Genomic DNA, 16,116 nt, shown 5'->3' on the forward strand with positions numbered 1-16,116 from the left:
GGTCCCCCACCGGGTCTACACCGGGCTCACACCGGGTCCACACCGGGCCCACACTGGGCCCGCACCGGGTCCCCCACCGGGCCCCGCACTGGGTCCACACCTGGTCCCCCACCGGGTCTACACCGGGCCCACACCGGGGCCACACCAGGCCCGCACCGGGGCCCATGGATACAGAGCCCCACAGCGTCCCCCAGTGTCACTGAGGTAGCGCCGCCCCACCCGTGGGTGCCACACACAGCACAGTCACACGGTGTCCCACTCCGATGGGTGTCAGAGTGCCACATGCTCAGGGCACACACAGCTTCACAATCACACAGCACGACATGCCCTTTTACACACTCAACCTCATCACTCACTGGGTCACACCCCGCACTCACACACTCATCCGTCACGTCCCAGGAGATCGCAAACAGCAGCACAGCAGTAACAGCCACACTCAGAGGGGGTCTCCGCGTCACACACCCGCACATGACACACGCAGGGTCACCGGGCCACAGCCTCAGCCGCACGCTCTGGTGCCACGCACACCTGTCCGAGCGCACACCAGGCCCCGCAGTCTGGATGCATTAGCGTCACAGGCCACGCTGTCACACAGTGTCACCACCAGGTCACACAACAACATCAATGCTCCCACTCGTGGGTCACACGCAGTCCCCGCTGCACGCGGAGTTACACACAGAGAGTGGTTAAGGGTGTCACACAGCCATGCTCCCCTTCGGGGTGACTCACAGTCACAGTCACCGACACAAAGACTCGCAGCTGGTGTCCAACCCGCGCACACACACCGCCTCCCTCACTCTCCCCCATGGAGGCCCGGGCGCAGTGAGTCCCAGCCCACCTCCAGGCCCCGGGAGGGGGGGCGTGAGCGCCGAGGTCCCGTGGGCGTGGCCCGCCCTGGCCCCGCCCCACCCCGAGGTCCGGAGCGCGGAGGCGGGGCACCGGGCCCGCAGTTTCGTGTGGAGCAGGTGTGGCCGCACCTCCCAGCCTGAGAGGCGGGCGGAGGGGCAGTGCGGCGGCGGGCGGAGCGCAGCCGGCTCGGCCCCGCCCACTCTGGCTGGAGGGGCGGCCCGTTGGCCCCGCCCCTTGGCCCGAGCGGGCAGCCGGGGGCGGGCGGAGGCGTGGTCCTCGGGGCCGTAGCGCCCGCCCCTCCCGCTGGAGAAGGGCGCAGAGGGCGGCCCGGCAGCCGGTCAGTTCCCGCGCGTTCCGAGGCTCCGCAGACTCCCACCCGCACGACCTCGCAGCATGTCGGTAAAGAAGATTGCCATCTTCGGCGCCACCGGCAGGACCGGGCTCACCACGCTGGCGCAGGCGGTGCAAGCAGGCATGAGCTGGGGCGGGCGGGTGGGCGATATCTCGGGGTGCACGGGCAGAGCGCTAGGAAGGGACATCGTGGGTCTGGCCGAGGTTGGGGCGGGCCATCAGTGCCTTGGGGTGTGAGGACCCAGAGGGCACCGTGTTAGAATGGGGGACGCTATGGGATCCAGTTTTATGCGTTCAAGGAGTAGGAATGGGCCCTGGGAGGCTGGGGGACTCGTGACAAGTTTGAATACAGGCGCTTATGACTTGTGCTGTTACGGTGGTGGTGGTGGTGGTGGTGGTGGTGGTGGTGGTGGTGGTGGTGGTGGTGGTGGTGGTGGTGAGCACACCCAGAGAGGGCTTACTAAGCCTGGCCACGCTTGCCTCCCACACCTCCCTCTCTTCACACGTGTTAAATCCTCACAGCACTAAATGTGGGGTGGGATCTAGTATCACCTTACCTCACAGATTAGAAAACTGAGGCCAGGAGAGTGTCTTGCCCAATGTCATACAGCTGGAGAGTGACAGTGCTGGGATTTGAACCCAGCCCATGCTTATAACCACCAAAAGCCCACTGGTTCTTGGCATAGACACCAAGACTGGAGGTTGGAAAGGCTGGGGGGCAGGTGTGGGTTGCTGAGACCATCTAGTGGAGAGAGGGTCACAGAAACATGGGTGAAGACTTGGGGACCCCAAAAAGTCAGTGAGGCTGAATATTTAGAGTGGCCCCAGGAAAGGGCATAGTTGGGCAGCCTTGTGCTCCCACTGTCCAGACGTCACCAACACCCAGCTGGGCCTGAGACTTCCAGATATAGAGCCCCACCCTTGCAGGTCTTGGTGACTCTGAAGATACTGACTATCTGGGTGTCCCAAAAGGGTGGAGGCCACCAGGATCCCATTCTCTGCTGTCTCCTAGTCCAGCCCTCCTTGGCCCACTGCTCTCCCCCCTAGTTTGGATCTTGACTTGTGGGATCGGAGAGACAAATTTGCTGATAAACAATTGTGGGGGAGGAAGTAAGAGGAGAAGTAAAGAAGTGCTGAGTCAATAGGGAAAAATAATTAAAGGGGGGGAGGGTAGAAGTGCTGAGTCACCCAGAGGATTTGGTTCCCGTGTTACTGCCTTTTCCTTAATCCTGAATTCCACTGAAGTCTGCTCATCCACCCTGCTGGTCAACAATCATGGGGAATTGAGAGCTGGGGCTTGGGACGCCTTGCCTTCTCATCGAGGCTCTGACAAGACCCTGTACAGCTCAGAGCCTTGCTGTTGAATGAACTTGGTTTTTATTAACCCAGTGATTCTGTGGGGCTGAGCTCTTAACAGGCCTGGACTCTGGTGCTAGCCTGCCCACATTCAAACCCCAACTCTGCCACTTAACCACCTGTATGGTCAAATGCCTTGTCCCACCTAGGTATTTGTTAAGTGGGGATGAAACTAGTAGCATTTGCCCTGGGGTCTGTGATGATTAAATAATATAATATATGGTAAGTGCCTAGATAGAACCATGTCCAGCACATAGTTGGTGCTCAATAAGCATTCCTTAACTGAATGAACTTAAATCATGGCTGTATGATCCTGGCCCAGTTACCTAAAATGGCCTCCATTTCCCTATCCTGCAAAGGCATTATAATAATACCTACCTTGTAAGGTTGTTGCAGTCTGGTGCTTTTCAAACTGTGGGTCATAGTGAGTTCTACATATATGCAGTTGGTTACAACAGTATCTGAATGTATCACATGTTAAATATTGGTTTTATGGGTTTGTATATACAGGATTAGGCTGTGAAATATATTTTGTATTGAGGTTTGAGATTAAAAAAAAAGCTTAAAAGTGGTATTATCTCTGAAACTTATTCTCAACTAGTTAGGAAAACACTATATATATGTTATGTACACTAAATATATTTATATGCACATATATATAATTATGTATAAGTATATTGTATATACATATATGCACACAGACATAGAGAAGGGTAAAGTAAAAGCAATATGAAAATCTAGGTCTTGCAGCTTTTGTATAGGTCTGACTTTATTTCAAAATAAAAAACAGAAAACTAAAGAGGTTTTTTTAAAAAAAGGTTGGGAAATATCTTACAAATCCATTCTTTGTAAAGGGTAAAATCTGTGAATTCTAAACTCATACTGTTTGGTATGGTATGGTAGCCACTAACTTATATTTAAATTTACTGGTAAATGTTGGTTGTGTTAAAAATGTTGGGAGGAAAACCCACATTTATCTGTGGAAAGAGCTTAGCACAGCACTTCTCAAACGTCACTAATCACCAATAATGTAGCATTGATGGGCACCCTCGTGCTAAGATCATGTCAAAGTTCTCACTGTCTGTGAGACCTTGTTCTTCCCCCCAAAATACCCACAGTTTACCCTGATCTGTCTTAACCAATCCCGTGGCAGTTAAGCAATGCCCACCTTGGCACGCAAAAGCCCTTGCTCCCCCCAGATGCATGTGAGGGCAGCACAGGTTCTGTGTCCTTCCCTTATGACAGGTGGTCACATGGGATGGGGACACTGGGGATTGTGGTCTTCACTTTCTTTTCTTTAAAAAAATGTATTCATTTTCCAGTGACAGTGGACGTATAATATTAGTTTCAGGCACACAGCATAGTGAGTAGACATCCCTATACCTTACGGAGTTGACGATCTTCTCTTCTAGAGAAGACTAAACGGGGTTTCCCGACATTCCTCAGCCAGTAAGTGGCAGAATTAGAGTTTGAACCCCGGTCTTGGGGGCAGCAAAGCCTGTGCTTTTGTGTTTATAAAAAGTCAGGGAGGTGGTGGCAAATATGGCACAGTCTGTGGACCCATGGGACCCTTGGTTTACTCCAGGTCAGCATAAGTAGGGCCGTGAAAGAGGAAGCACACGGGCTGGTGGGGCCTGTGGAGAGAGGGTGAAGGGTGTTCCAGGCGGGGGGGGACAGCGCTTGCAAAGGCCAGGAGGCAGCATCATGGGTTTGAGGAACTGAAAGACATGCAGTGGTTGAAGAGGACAGTGGCCCCAGCACAGGGTGGAGAGGAGACAGGCCAGACCCTGAGGGGGCCGTAAAGGCAGCCATGATGACTTTATCTGAGGGCCCGGGTATCACAGGAGTGATATGAGCGGGGGCGGGGGGGGGGGGGGGGCACTTCTGTGGAAGGCTCTATCTGGCTGCCATGTGGAATATGGATTGGAGAAGGCGTGACAGGGGTCAGGAGAGCCTGGGAGGGTTACACCAGGCCAGGAAATAACATTGTGAGATGATTAACAGCCATTGTAAGGGAAAAAAGGCATAGTAACAGCCAGCACCCATATAGCACTCATTCCTATGCCAGGCACTCTCCTCAACTTTTTATTTGTTTTAGTTTTGCATTTTTTAAAAATTTATCTTTATAGTTGAAAGTATTACAGATGTCCCCTTCCCCCCACAATTTACGCCTTCTAGCTCGTCCCCCGCCCCAGGCCTTGTCTGTGTCCATATGAGTTCTTTGGTTAATCTCTTCTCATCCACCTACCTCCACCTTCCCTCTGAGACTCGATAGTCTGTTCCATGTTTCTATGTCTCTGGATCTATTTTGTTCATCAGTTTATTTTGTTCTTTATGAATGAGATTATGTGATTTTTTAAAAATATGTTTTTATTGATTTTAGAGAGGAAGGGAGAGGGATAGAGAGATAGAAACATTGATGATTGGCTGCTTCCTGCATGTTCCCTACTGGAGATCGGGCCCAAAACCCAACCATATGCCCTGACCCAGAATTGAACTGTTAACCTCTTGGTTCATGGGTCCATGCTCAACCACTGAGCCACACCAGCTGGCATAGTTTTAGTTTTGTATTTTTATTAAGATACAATTCACACACCATACAATTCACCCTTTTAAAATATACAATTCAGTCCAGCTGGCATGGCCCAGTGGTTGAGCGTCGACTTATAAACTAGGAGGTCATGGTTCGATTCCCGGTCAGGACACATGCCCAGGTTGCAGGCTCAATCCCCAGTGTGGGGCATGCAGGAGGCAGCCAATCATTGATTCTCTTTCATCACTGATGTTTGTTTCTGTCTCTCTCTCCCTCTCCTTTCCTCTCTGAAATCAGTAAAAATATATTTTAAAAGTGTTTTTGTTTAGAGCCAGAGGAAGGGAGAGGGAGAGAGAGAAACACTGATCTGCTGTATCCTGCACATCCCCCACTGGGGATGCAGCCTGAAACCCAGACACATACCCTGACTAGGAATCAGCCTGCAACTTCTCTCAGTGCATGGGATGCAGCCCAACCACTAGGTCACAACGGCCAGGACCTAGGAATTCTTTTATACATATATTCTAATACATGTGAATTTTGGGGGAACATATCAGTCCATAACAGAGCCCACCATTAATCATTTTATTTTTTTACTAGAGGCCCGGTGCATGAAATTCGTGCACAGGTAGGGTCCCTAGGCCTGGCTGGCAATCAGGGCTGATTGGGGCCTTCCTTCATTCCACACTTCCCCCTGGTAGTCAGCACATGTCATAGCAAGCAATCAAACTCCTGGTCTCCCCATTAAACTCCCCAGGTGACAATTTGCATATTAGCCTTTTATAGTGATACTAGAGGCCCAGTGCACAAAAATTTGTGCACTCGGGGGGGGGGGCCATCCCTCAGCCCGGCCTGTGCCCTCTTGCAGTCTGGGACCCCTTGGAGGATGTCCACCTGCAGGCTTAGTCCCGCTCCCCGGGGGAGCGGGCCTAAGATGGCAGTCAGACATCCCTCTGGCAGCCCGGGAGCCCTCGGGTGATGCCTACTTGCCAGTGGGGAGCAGGCCTAAGCTACAGTCGGACATCCTTAGCGCTGCTGAGGAGACGGGAGAGGCTCCCACCACCACCGCTGTGCTGGCAGCCATCAGCCTGGCTTGTGGCTGAGCAGAGCTCCCCCTGTGGGAGCGCACTGACCACCAGAGGGCAGCTCCTGCATTGAGCGTCTGCCCCCTGGTGGTCAGTGTGTGTCATAGTGACCAGTCATTCCCAGTCCTTCTGCTATTAGGGTTAATTTGCATATTACCCTTTTATTATATAGGATAGAGGCCTGGTGCACGGGTGGGGGCCAGCTGGTTTGCCCTGAAGGGTATCCTGGATCAGGGTGGAGTCCCGCTGGGGTGCCTGGCCAGCCCGGGTGAGGGGCTGAGGGCTGTTTTCAGGTTGGCCATACCCCTTCAGCGTGGAGATTCCCACTGGGGTGCCTGGCCAGCATTGGTGAGGGGCTGATGGCTTTTTGCAGGCTGGCCAAGCCCCCCAGTGGGGACCTTCACCCCATGGGGGTGTAGCCAGCCTGGGTGAGGGGCTGAGGGTCGTTTTCAGGCTGCCCACAGTCCCTTCAGGGTGGGGGTCCCCGCTGGGGTGCCTGGCCAGCCTGGGTGAGGGGCTGAGGGCTGTTTTTAGGCTGGCCACGGCCGGGGCCTTGAAGCAGGTATCTGGGATTTATTTATCTTCTATAATTGAAATTTTGTAGCCTTGAGCGGAGCTCAGGGCCGGCAGGGCAGGCAGGAAGCTTGGCTTCCTCCATTGCCAGGGGCAACCCAAGCCTCCTGCTCACTCCAGCTCTGTGACTGCCGCCATCTTATTTGGGTTAATTTGCATATTTTCTCCTGATTGGCTGGTGGGCGTGGTTTGTAGATGTAGCCGAGGTACACAATTTGCATGTTTCTCTTTTATTAGATTAGATAGATATCACCATTTGCAATACACTCAAACACAAAACATCCTTTGTCATTGTTTAAAAAAGGATAATTATGTTGTGAACTTTAAAATGGGTTTGTATGTGGGGAAGGGAGACACGAGTTATCAAAAATTCTTTTGGGAGGAAGCATACCAAGGCAATGTTCAAAATCTTTAATGACCACTAAGGCAGGGCCTGGCCCTGCAGAAATAAGGCCTGGGGGACCAATCCCAGCACTGGGCACCCTTTGGGCAACTCATGTCTTCCTCTGTGCCTCAGTTTCTTCCAGGACTATGGATGCCAGTGTGATGCCAGTCATTAACTCTTCAGTTGCCAGAGGGTGGAGAAGTCTGGGGGGGCTTAGGGAGGCCGTTGGAGGCATCAGTGCAGGTTATTTATGAACCAGCATGAAGGAATGGCCCAATTTTAACAACTACCTCAATATCAACTGTCGGTATGCCAGCAAAAATGTTTGGCGGCCCCTGCCTCAGAACAGGGGACCAGAAGGATGCATTGGAGGGTTCATGGTATCCTCCAGGAGCCCAGGAGTGCCAGCCCGAGAGCCTACTGACCTGCCTCTCTGCCCTTCTTTGCCCGCAGGTTATGAGGTGACAGTGCTGGTGCGGGACTCCTCCAGGTTGCCTTCGGAGGGGCCCCAGCCAGCCCACGTGGTAGTGGGCGATGTTCGGCAGGCAGCCGACGTGGACAAGACTGTGGCTGGGCAGGACGCTGTCATCGTGCTGTTGGGCACCGGCAATGACCTCAGTACTCGGCCCCCCCTCTGCCCACGGCCCCCACCTGCACCTCGGCCCCCAGCACCACCCCCACCCCCTGCCCCACCTCTGCCACCCCCACCGCCACCGCCACCCACCAGTGACAGCCACTCTCTGTCCCCTCTAAGGTCCTACCACAGTGATGTCCGAGGGTGCCCAGAACATTGTGGCGGCCATGAAGGCCCATGGTGTGGACAAGGTCGTGGCCTGCACCTCGGGTGGGTGGTGGGGTCACAGGGATGGGGCTGAAGGGTGGGGGGAGAGGGGAGTAAATGGCAGCCCGAAGGCCTTTGCAAGGTGGCATTGGAGCCATCCCAAGCTACTGTGCATTTATTGAGCACCAGTTGTGTGCCTGAACCTTGCTGCGAGATGCCAGGGACATAGTGGTGACCAAAACAGCCCTGGGCCTTACACTCATGTATCTCACAGATGACAGGGAAGTGGTAAACAGAGCAGTCATCAAATAGTGACAGGCCACAACTGTCAAGGTCGCGACTGGGGGGAGGCAGCCAAAGCAGAGAAGTCAGACCCAGGATGGGGGCCCAGGCAGAGAGGTCAAGGCCAGGATAGCGGGGAGCCCAGAGGAGGCACTAACACAGTCTGAGGTGAGGTTAAGGAGGGTGTTAGGGGAAGTGACAGAGCTGTGGATACACAGACCACATCTCTACCTTCACAGAGCTCTCCATTTATGGGGAGATGGGCATTAAAAAAGCAGTTGCCCCAAAGAATCCAAACTGAAGGCTGCAGGGTACGTACCAGGAGCAGTTAATGCTAACAGGTAGCTTTTATTGAGCACTTGTGTGCCAGGCACCATGTGAGTGCCTTAGAGATGAATGCCACTTCATCCTCACAAAACTCTTCTGAGTGCCCTCGTGGTGGCACATAGCGGGTACTCAGTAAGCAGAGGCTGTTGTCTCCCTTGTCGCTAAGGGAGTGGAGGCCCCCGGCTCACCAAGTTCACACAGCCTGTGGCTGCAGAGCTGGTGTGTGAGACCTGGCTGCCTTGTCTCCACCAGCCACTTCCCTCACCCCAGTGCCTCCCAGAAAGGGAAGTGACGTGAGGGAGGGCTGCATGGTAAGACAGCGGACTCTGGGCGGAGGGATCGGCCCGGTTGTGAAGGCTATGAGGCCAGAGTGTGGCTTCAGCAGAGCTGGTGAAGGGGAGAGTGGTGAGGTCAGAGGGCTGACGGGGCCTTGTGAGCCCTGATGGGCATTGGCATTTACCCTGAGTGAGATGGAGCCATGGATGAGCTCCAACCCCTCCGGGCGTTCACAGGCCCCTTCTGGCTGCATTCGGGGAACAGATTGTGAGGGCAGAGGCAGGGAGGACAGCAGACAGATGCAGGTGGGGTGGGAAGCGGTCAGCTCTTATGTGGCCTATGAGAGAGACATTTTGAGCCTGAAGCAACTGGAAGGCAGCGGCGAGCCCCTGCGGGGTTTTGTCCTGACACAAAACTGGCAGGCTGCGGGCCTGGCCAGGCTGTCCTGCCTTAGCTGACCCTACCCTGTGTCCTCCCAGCCTTCCTGCTATGGGACCCAGCCAAGGTGCCCCCAAGACTACAGGATGTGACCGATGACCACATCCGGATGCACAAGGTGCTGCAGGATTCGGGTCTGAAGTACGTGGCCGTGATGCCGCCCCACATAGGTGAGTGGGGCCAGGACCCAGCAGCAACGCCGCCACCAGCCTGCCCCCTCCTGTCCTCTGGGGACATCTACCAGGCCTTGCCTGGCTCGCCTCAAATTGCAAACCTTCCCCTCCACACTTCCTGTCCTCTTTCCTGCTTGTTTTATCCTCCTTTCTAACACATTTTTCGGTTATCTCTGTTGAACAAACCATTCTCGTTTATTATGACTCAGTACCCAGAGCTGACTAGGCTCAGGGAGGCTCACACCTGAGGTTGCTCAGTTGCAGGAAAGCTTCCTCCCAGACACGCTGGTGGTTCATGCAACCCGTATGCAGCCTCCCCTAAAGTCAGATCTCAGTGCTGCTCCCGCCACATTCTGTTTATTGGAAGCAAGTTCCTAGGACAGGCCCAGATTCAAAGGAAGGGGGCTTATATTCACTACAGGCCATCATTTCTTACTTATTGTGTGTCTCCCTCACTAGGGTGTCCACTGTTTGGAGGAACGGATCTTGTCTTGGTTAGATCACAGCTGTGTTCCTAGTGCCTAGATCAGGACCTGGCATATAGTAGATGCTCAGTAAACATTTGTTGGGTGAACTAATACAGGGGAACCTCCTCTCATGATGGTGTTGTGGAGGGAACCAGTAAGCTGCACCTGTGCCCTCTTGCCCCTACCGGGTCTGGAGTCCACACTGAGAGACAGAGCCAGACACGGGGAGAGAGCCATTCGTTCAACGGATACCTCTGGCACTTGAACTGTGGCCCTGGCCACCATGATGAGCACTGGCAATAGAGCCTCTCCTCTCATGAGGCTTACATTTCTAGTGGGGGAGATAAAACCCCGCAGGGGATCACAGCTGCCTTCCAGTTGCTTTAGGCTCAAAATGTCTCTCTCAGGCCACATAAGAGCTGTATATTACTGGCGGGCAGTGCTACAGTGAGGGAAGAAACAAACACAGTGAAGGGAGTAGTAATGGTGGCCGTTTAGGAAGCGTAGGCTCTCTAAGGAGGTGGCTTCATGCACTGAGGGAGAGAGGACTGGGATAAGGGAACAGCAATGAAAAGACCCAAAGGCCTGACCTGGAGGAATAGTTCTGCTTCACGCTCTGCTTTCTGGGGCCCCGACAGGAGTGAGGGATGACATACCCTAGAGCAGTGGTTCTCAACCTTCCTCATGCCGCGACCCTTTAATACAGTTCCTCATGTTGTGGTGACCCCCAACCATAAAATGATTTTCGTTGCTACTTCATAACTGTAATTTTGCTCCTGTTATGAATGGTAATGTAAATATCTGATATGCAGGATGTATTTTCATTGTTACAAATTGAACATAATTAAAGCATAGCGATTAATCACAAAAACAATATGTAATTATAGATGTGTTTTCCGATGGTCTTAGGCGACCCCTGTGAAAGGGTTGTTCGACCCCCAAAGGGGTCGTGACCCACAGGTTGAGAACCGCTGCCCTAGAGGGTCAAGTAAGGTTCGGTGTTTAGATTCAATTAAGGGATTGTATCAGGACCCTATAGAGACCAAGGTCCTGAGCTTTGAATAAGCGGAGAAGCTGCCTAGTGGAGAATCTGGGTGAAAACTCCAGCCCTTGGCCTCTGAGTCTCAGATTCCTCATCTGTAGACAGGGCTCATATTACTTCTTGACCTGCTAGGTTTAAAGTAAGTACTCAGAGAGATCATGCCTAAAAGTTATTTTAAAACAGAGTACTTTTCAAAGTTGACCAATGTCTGCAACTCAAGAAAATTAACATGAACTCTATCATACCATTTAGTATCTATGTCATATTCAAATTTCCCCAATTGTCAAAAAATATCTTCTAAACTCCCCCCACCCCCAAACCAGGGTCCAATTGAGGCTCACTCGTTGTGATTAGTTGCTATGTTCTCTTAAATGTGAAACAGTCCTTCGTATCTTTTTTTTTTTTTTTAATGTTTCTTGTAACATGAACCAGGCCTGGTGTCTTTTTAAATGCCCCATGTTCTGGATTTCTGGTTATGTTCTCACAGATGCAAATTAAACATTTTTGGTAGGAATGCCATGAGGGTAAGGGTGTGTGTTTCTTAGTGCACATGATTCCAGGTTGTCCCTGTACTGGTATGCTGCCTTTGATCCCTAAATTAAGTTGGTCACTGGCAGGTGTTTGGTTGGTTTTTTTAAAAAATTATTGACCTGGGAAAACAACCTTTCTCAGAGAGGTGGTCCTGTTTAAAACACATAGCGTTAAAAGTGAGAGCAAACATATGAAGAACAGTATGCCATATACGCCAGGTCCCTTGAAACATCCCTGCAGCGACTGCGTCAAGCAGCAACGGTGGATCGGCTTCCAGCACCCAGGCATTAGTCTCTGACAATCATTTTCTGTAACCCATCCTGGTCTCTAATCTCATCGATAAAATGTGGGTGTTCAAAGTTCCTTCCAACTCATAGTTTTTGATAATATACAATTAGTCAAAATATATATAAGAAGGTAAGAAGTTGAGTTGGTTTATTTTTTATCAATTTTGCATTAATAGTTCCAAATGTTTTATATAGTTGAGAAATACACGAATTAAAATGGCACTGTTTTTTGTTTTTGTTTTTCTCTCTGTCAAATGCACCCGGATTTGTACCTGAACCATCCACAGGCATAGAATGGCAGTTTTATTTTCAATTATTTTAGGATGAGCAGTAAAATGTGAGCTCAGCTTATAACCACTGCATTACAGACTTAGGCAGAATGCTAGTCCTTTATAGTCTCACTATGATCAACACACAAATGCAACAGAAATAAAACCAAAACATCTCTCAGGCAGCGAAAGGAAACATTCACTATAAAGTTTTCAAAAAGGAGCAAGTAGAGAGGCAAAGGAGAGGCAGTTAACATGAGGGTGCTGACAGCTGCCGTGAGTCCACATGCGTTATACTGACCTGCTGCAACTCACTGGTGAAGCACAGGTAAGCCATGGCCACGCAGACACACTGCAGGAACACTGTGAAGGTCAGGATCAGCCGGCACCTCAGCCAGGACTGGACTTCTCTGGGGCCATTACTGCAGTCGTGGTCTGTCCGCAACAAACCACAAGGCAGCAGGAACTTATTCAGGGTTCCACTAGAAATATACACAGGGTGAGGAAGCCAAGACAGGGTGTAGCTCTTCAGTGAGAACGAAACTGAAGCATGCTGGGGCAGCCTGGCCGGCTTGGCTCAGGGGCTGAGCATTTACACTGATCCAGGAGATCACGTTTGATTCCAGATCAGGGCACATGCCCGGGTTGTGGGCTCCATCCCCAGTGTGGGGTGTCCAGGAGGCAGACAATTGACGATTCTTTCTCATCATTGATGTTTCTCTCTCTTTCTCTCCCTTTCCCTTCCTCTCTGAAATCAATAAATATGTATTTTTAAAAAATTATTATAATGCAGCCACTAGATGCCCTGTAAGTGCCAGGTCATGCCTGTCTGCTGTCTCCATGTCTCAGAAAGACCTAGTTGTACCCCTGGTATCAGGACACTGACTCCATATTCACAAAGTCAGAGAAATGTGTTTTTCCACTGCCTATAAAACACAGTCCCGTGCCTGGGCCATGTCACTCAGCCCTTCCCGAGGGGTCCAGAGATAGGAAAGCATCCAGATGGGGACACCCAGGGAAAATCTAGCCTTTGCCACTTGAAAGTGACTTTCTCTCTCCAAGATTCAATGTCCCCATTTATAAAATAGAATTAATAAATAGTTCCTAGCCCATTCTCTGCTGTATTTCTCCCCATCTAACATACTGTGTATTGTACTTTCTTATTAGTTGTCTTTAGCTAGCAAGTGTCTACATGCTGACAGCAGGAATTTCTATTTTGTCCCTTGCTGGGGACCCAGCACCTGACACATAATAGGTCATCAGAATTTGTCAGATTAATTAAATAAAGGGTATAGATTAGTGCTCTGCACGTGAGAAGGGTTTCACATAACATGGCTCTTAATACCATTGTGGCTGGGCACACTGTAGGCCCCCTGGGGCCACCATTGTAGTGATCACATGTTGGGGAACCGAGAAAGAACATCTTTACTTGCCCCTCATCTTTATTTTGCAGGGGACCAGCCACTGACCGGGGCCTACACAGTGACCCTGGATGGAAGGGGACCCTCAAGGGTCATCTCCAAACATGACCTAGGCCACTTCATGCTGCGCTGCCTCACCACTGACGAGTATGATGGGCACAGAACCTACCCTTCCCACCAGTATGACTAGGGCTCTGTCCCTGTCCAGAGGACAGCATCCTGGAGAATGTGGAACCAAGGAAGGCAGCAATAAAGCTTGAGCCAAGAGCTTCAGGTTATGCTAGAAGTTCCAACGCTGGCTTTGGGTATCTCAGGGTCTCTGTCTGCCGTGTGTGTAAGATTCTCTGGGTATTCCTTCATTTCCTCAGTTGCAGTTTACTGTTCTGCACCCGGCCCTCTGTGGGGACCTAGTGGGGACTGTGAGGACCCGGTGGTGACCAAGATAGCTGTGAGCTTTGCTTTCACATATCTCAGTCTGAAGTGACAGCCCACAGTGGCCAGGGCTCTGAGGGAGGAAGCACAGTGGGCTGTGGGAACCCAGAGGGGATACGTGACCTAACTTGGGGGCTCTGTTGAAGAGGGGAGGTCCTGCCTGAAACCCGGTTTGGTAAGAATGAGCCGGAAGGTCCTAAGGCGTGACGGCTTCTGGGCAGAAGGAGCCACATGAGCAAAGGGAAGGAGGCTGGTGAGCAGACGAGGAGCTACAGTTAATAATACTTTCCTCAGCGGTGAGGAGCAGGCAGCCCAACAGGCTGTTCCGTGGCTGCTAAATTGTGCAGAGTCATTGTAAAAAGTTTAAGCTATATCCTGAGGTTTTATGCAAGGACTGGAACAGGGGAGAAGTAGGGAGAGGGAACAGTCAGGTTTGGGCTTTATAAAGCTTCCCTTGGCTACTGTGTGAAGGTGGGTGGGAGGGGGACAAGAGTGGAAGCTGGGAGCCCAGGGGGACCAGGCAGAAACCTTGAGGGGAAGAGAGTGGGCAGAGCCTGAGTGGACCGGCCATGAGGGAGGGAAAGGTGGCAACCTGGACGACACAGGGCTGTACCCTGGGGACCAGGTTACCATGGGGCCTCCCTGAGATGAGGATCCTGGAGGAGGGGCAGGTTTGGGAGGCGGGAGGGGGAACAGTTGTCCCTTCTTAATCATGTCCCCATGGAGTCTACTGTCCCTGCCTTTATCCCCCAGTGACACCTTTCCCAGGCCCGAGTGAGAGCTGCTCCTCTCTTCCTACCTCCAACCTCTTCCCAGCTCCCACGCAACACCTCACCCCCACCTCCATCACTCACAAAATCCATTCGTCTTACTGCGTCTGCAAACAGCAGGATGACTTGGTTGTCAAATTCCAACCAGAGAGAACTGGTCTGGGGTAGCCTAGGGGAAACTGCCTCCCCTCCTCTTGGTGAAAATGTGGGGGGGTGGGGGGGGAAGGGAGTGCACTACTTGTTCAAACTTTCTGGGCACTGGCACTCTGCATTCCTGCCCTCTATTTCATTCTGCCACATTGTCTGGGCATTTAACAAACTTTCACTGGATGCCTGCTTGTGTCCAGCCCTCTGCTAGGTGTTGCTGTGACCATACAGTTGGTGAGCAAGATAACCTTGGTACCTATCCTCAGGGAGTGAGTCCACAGTCCAGGGAAAGGATGAGGGTTTCAATGGGGAAAACAGGATACTGTGAGAATCAATCCACCCTGGAGCGTCAGGGAGGGCTTCCAGGAAGAGGAAACCTTTGACATGATTTCTGATGAGAGGCAGCCTGGGAGTTGAGGGTCTATTTTCAGAATGGGAAACAAGTTGAAAGGTCCAGAAACCTTTTTCTTTTCAATTCTTTTTTAAAATGTATCTTTTTTAAAAAAAATATATTTTATTGCTTTTTTTACAGAGAGGAAGGGAGAGGGATAGAGAGCTAGAAACATCGATGAGAGAGAAACATCAATCAGCTGCCTCCTGCACACCCCGCACTGGGGATATGCCCGCAACCAAGGTACATGCCCTTGACCGGAATCGAACCTGGGACCCTTCAGTCCCCAGGCCGACGCTCTATCCACTGAGCCAAACCGGTTAGGGCTAAAATGTATCTTTATTGTTGAATGTTCTTACATTCTTTTTTATTGATTTATCCAGAAATATTTTTAAAGTTAACTTTTATTGAGGTAACTGGTTATTGCATTATGTAAATTTCAGGTGTACAACATTACAATTCAATATCTGTATCCTGTCTGGTGTGCTCATCATCAAAAGTCTAGCTTCCATCCCTTACCATATATTTGACCCCCTTTAATTCTCCCCTTTGAGTATTTGCTATGTAGCCGTCATTGCTGTAGGCACTGGGGATAGAGGAAAGAAACGGGCAAAATCTCTGTGTCCCTGGTGGTGGAAGGACCGGAAGCCGATTCAAAACCGAACTGGTGTGGCAGGAAGGTAGGGAGCAAGGAGTGTGCCCCGGGCCAGACCGTGAAGGGCTTTGTGGCGAAAGTGAGCAGTTTGGACTCTGTACCCCGGGTAGCGGGGAGCCGCGAACCCGTCTCCCCAGCGCAGGTGCCATCCGGGGAGAGGCAGGACGGGCGTCAGGGGGACGGGGACGGACGGCCGCCAGGAGCCCCGCTGAAGGGTCCCGAAGAGTGAGGGGTGGAGAGGTGACGTGCGGAGAGGGGCAGGAGGACAGGGGCAGCGAAAGGGGGCTGCGATCGC

The 16,116-nt window shown here is 51.7% G+C and overlaps 1 protein-coding gene across 1 annotated transcript; it reads left to right on the plus strand.

Annotated features, from left to right (window-relative positions):
- The first annotated feature begins 1,121 nt into the window (after positions 1 to 1,121).
- Positions 1,122 to 13,734, plus strand: BLVRB (biliverdin reductase B). Its single transcript, XM_059666519.1, has 5 exons — positions 1,122 to 1,321; positions 7,586 to 7,750; positions 7,887 to 7,976; positions 9,278 to 9,406; positions 13,459 to 13,734. Exons 1-5 carry the CDS (start codon positions 1,243 to 1,245, stop codon positions 13,614 to 13,616), a joined length of 621 nt encoding a protein of 206 aa, XP_059522502.1. The 5' UTR covers positions 1,122 to 1,242; the 3' UTR covers positions 13,617 to 13,734.
- Positions 13,735 to 16,116: the final 2,382 nt, after the last annotated feature.

The sequence above is a fragment of the Myotis daubentonii genome, chromosome 15 (assembly GCF_963259705.1).
Source record: "Myotis daubentonii chromosome 15, mMyoDau2.1, whole genome shotgun sequence".
In the NCBI taxonomy this organism is placed as follows: domain Eukaryota; kingdom Metazoa; phylum Chordata; class Mammalia; order Chiroptera; family Vespertilionidae; genus Myotis; species Myotis daubentonii.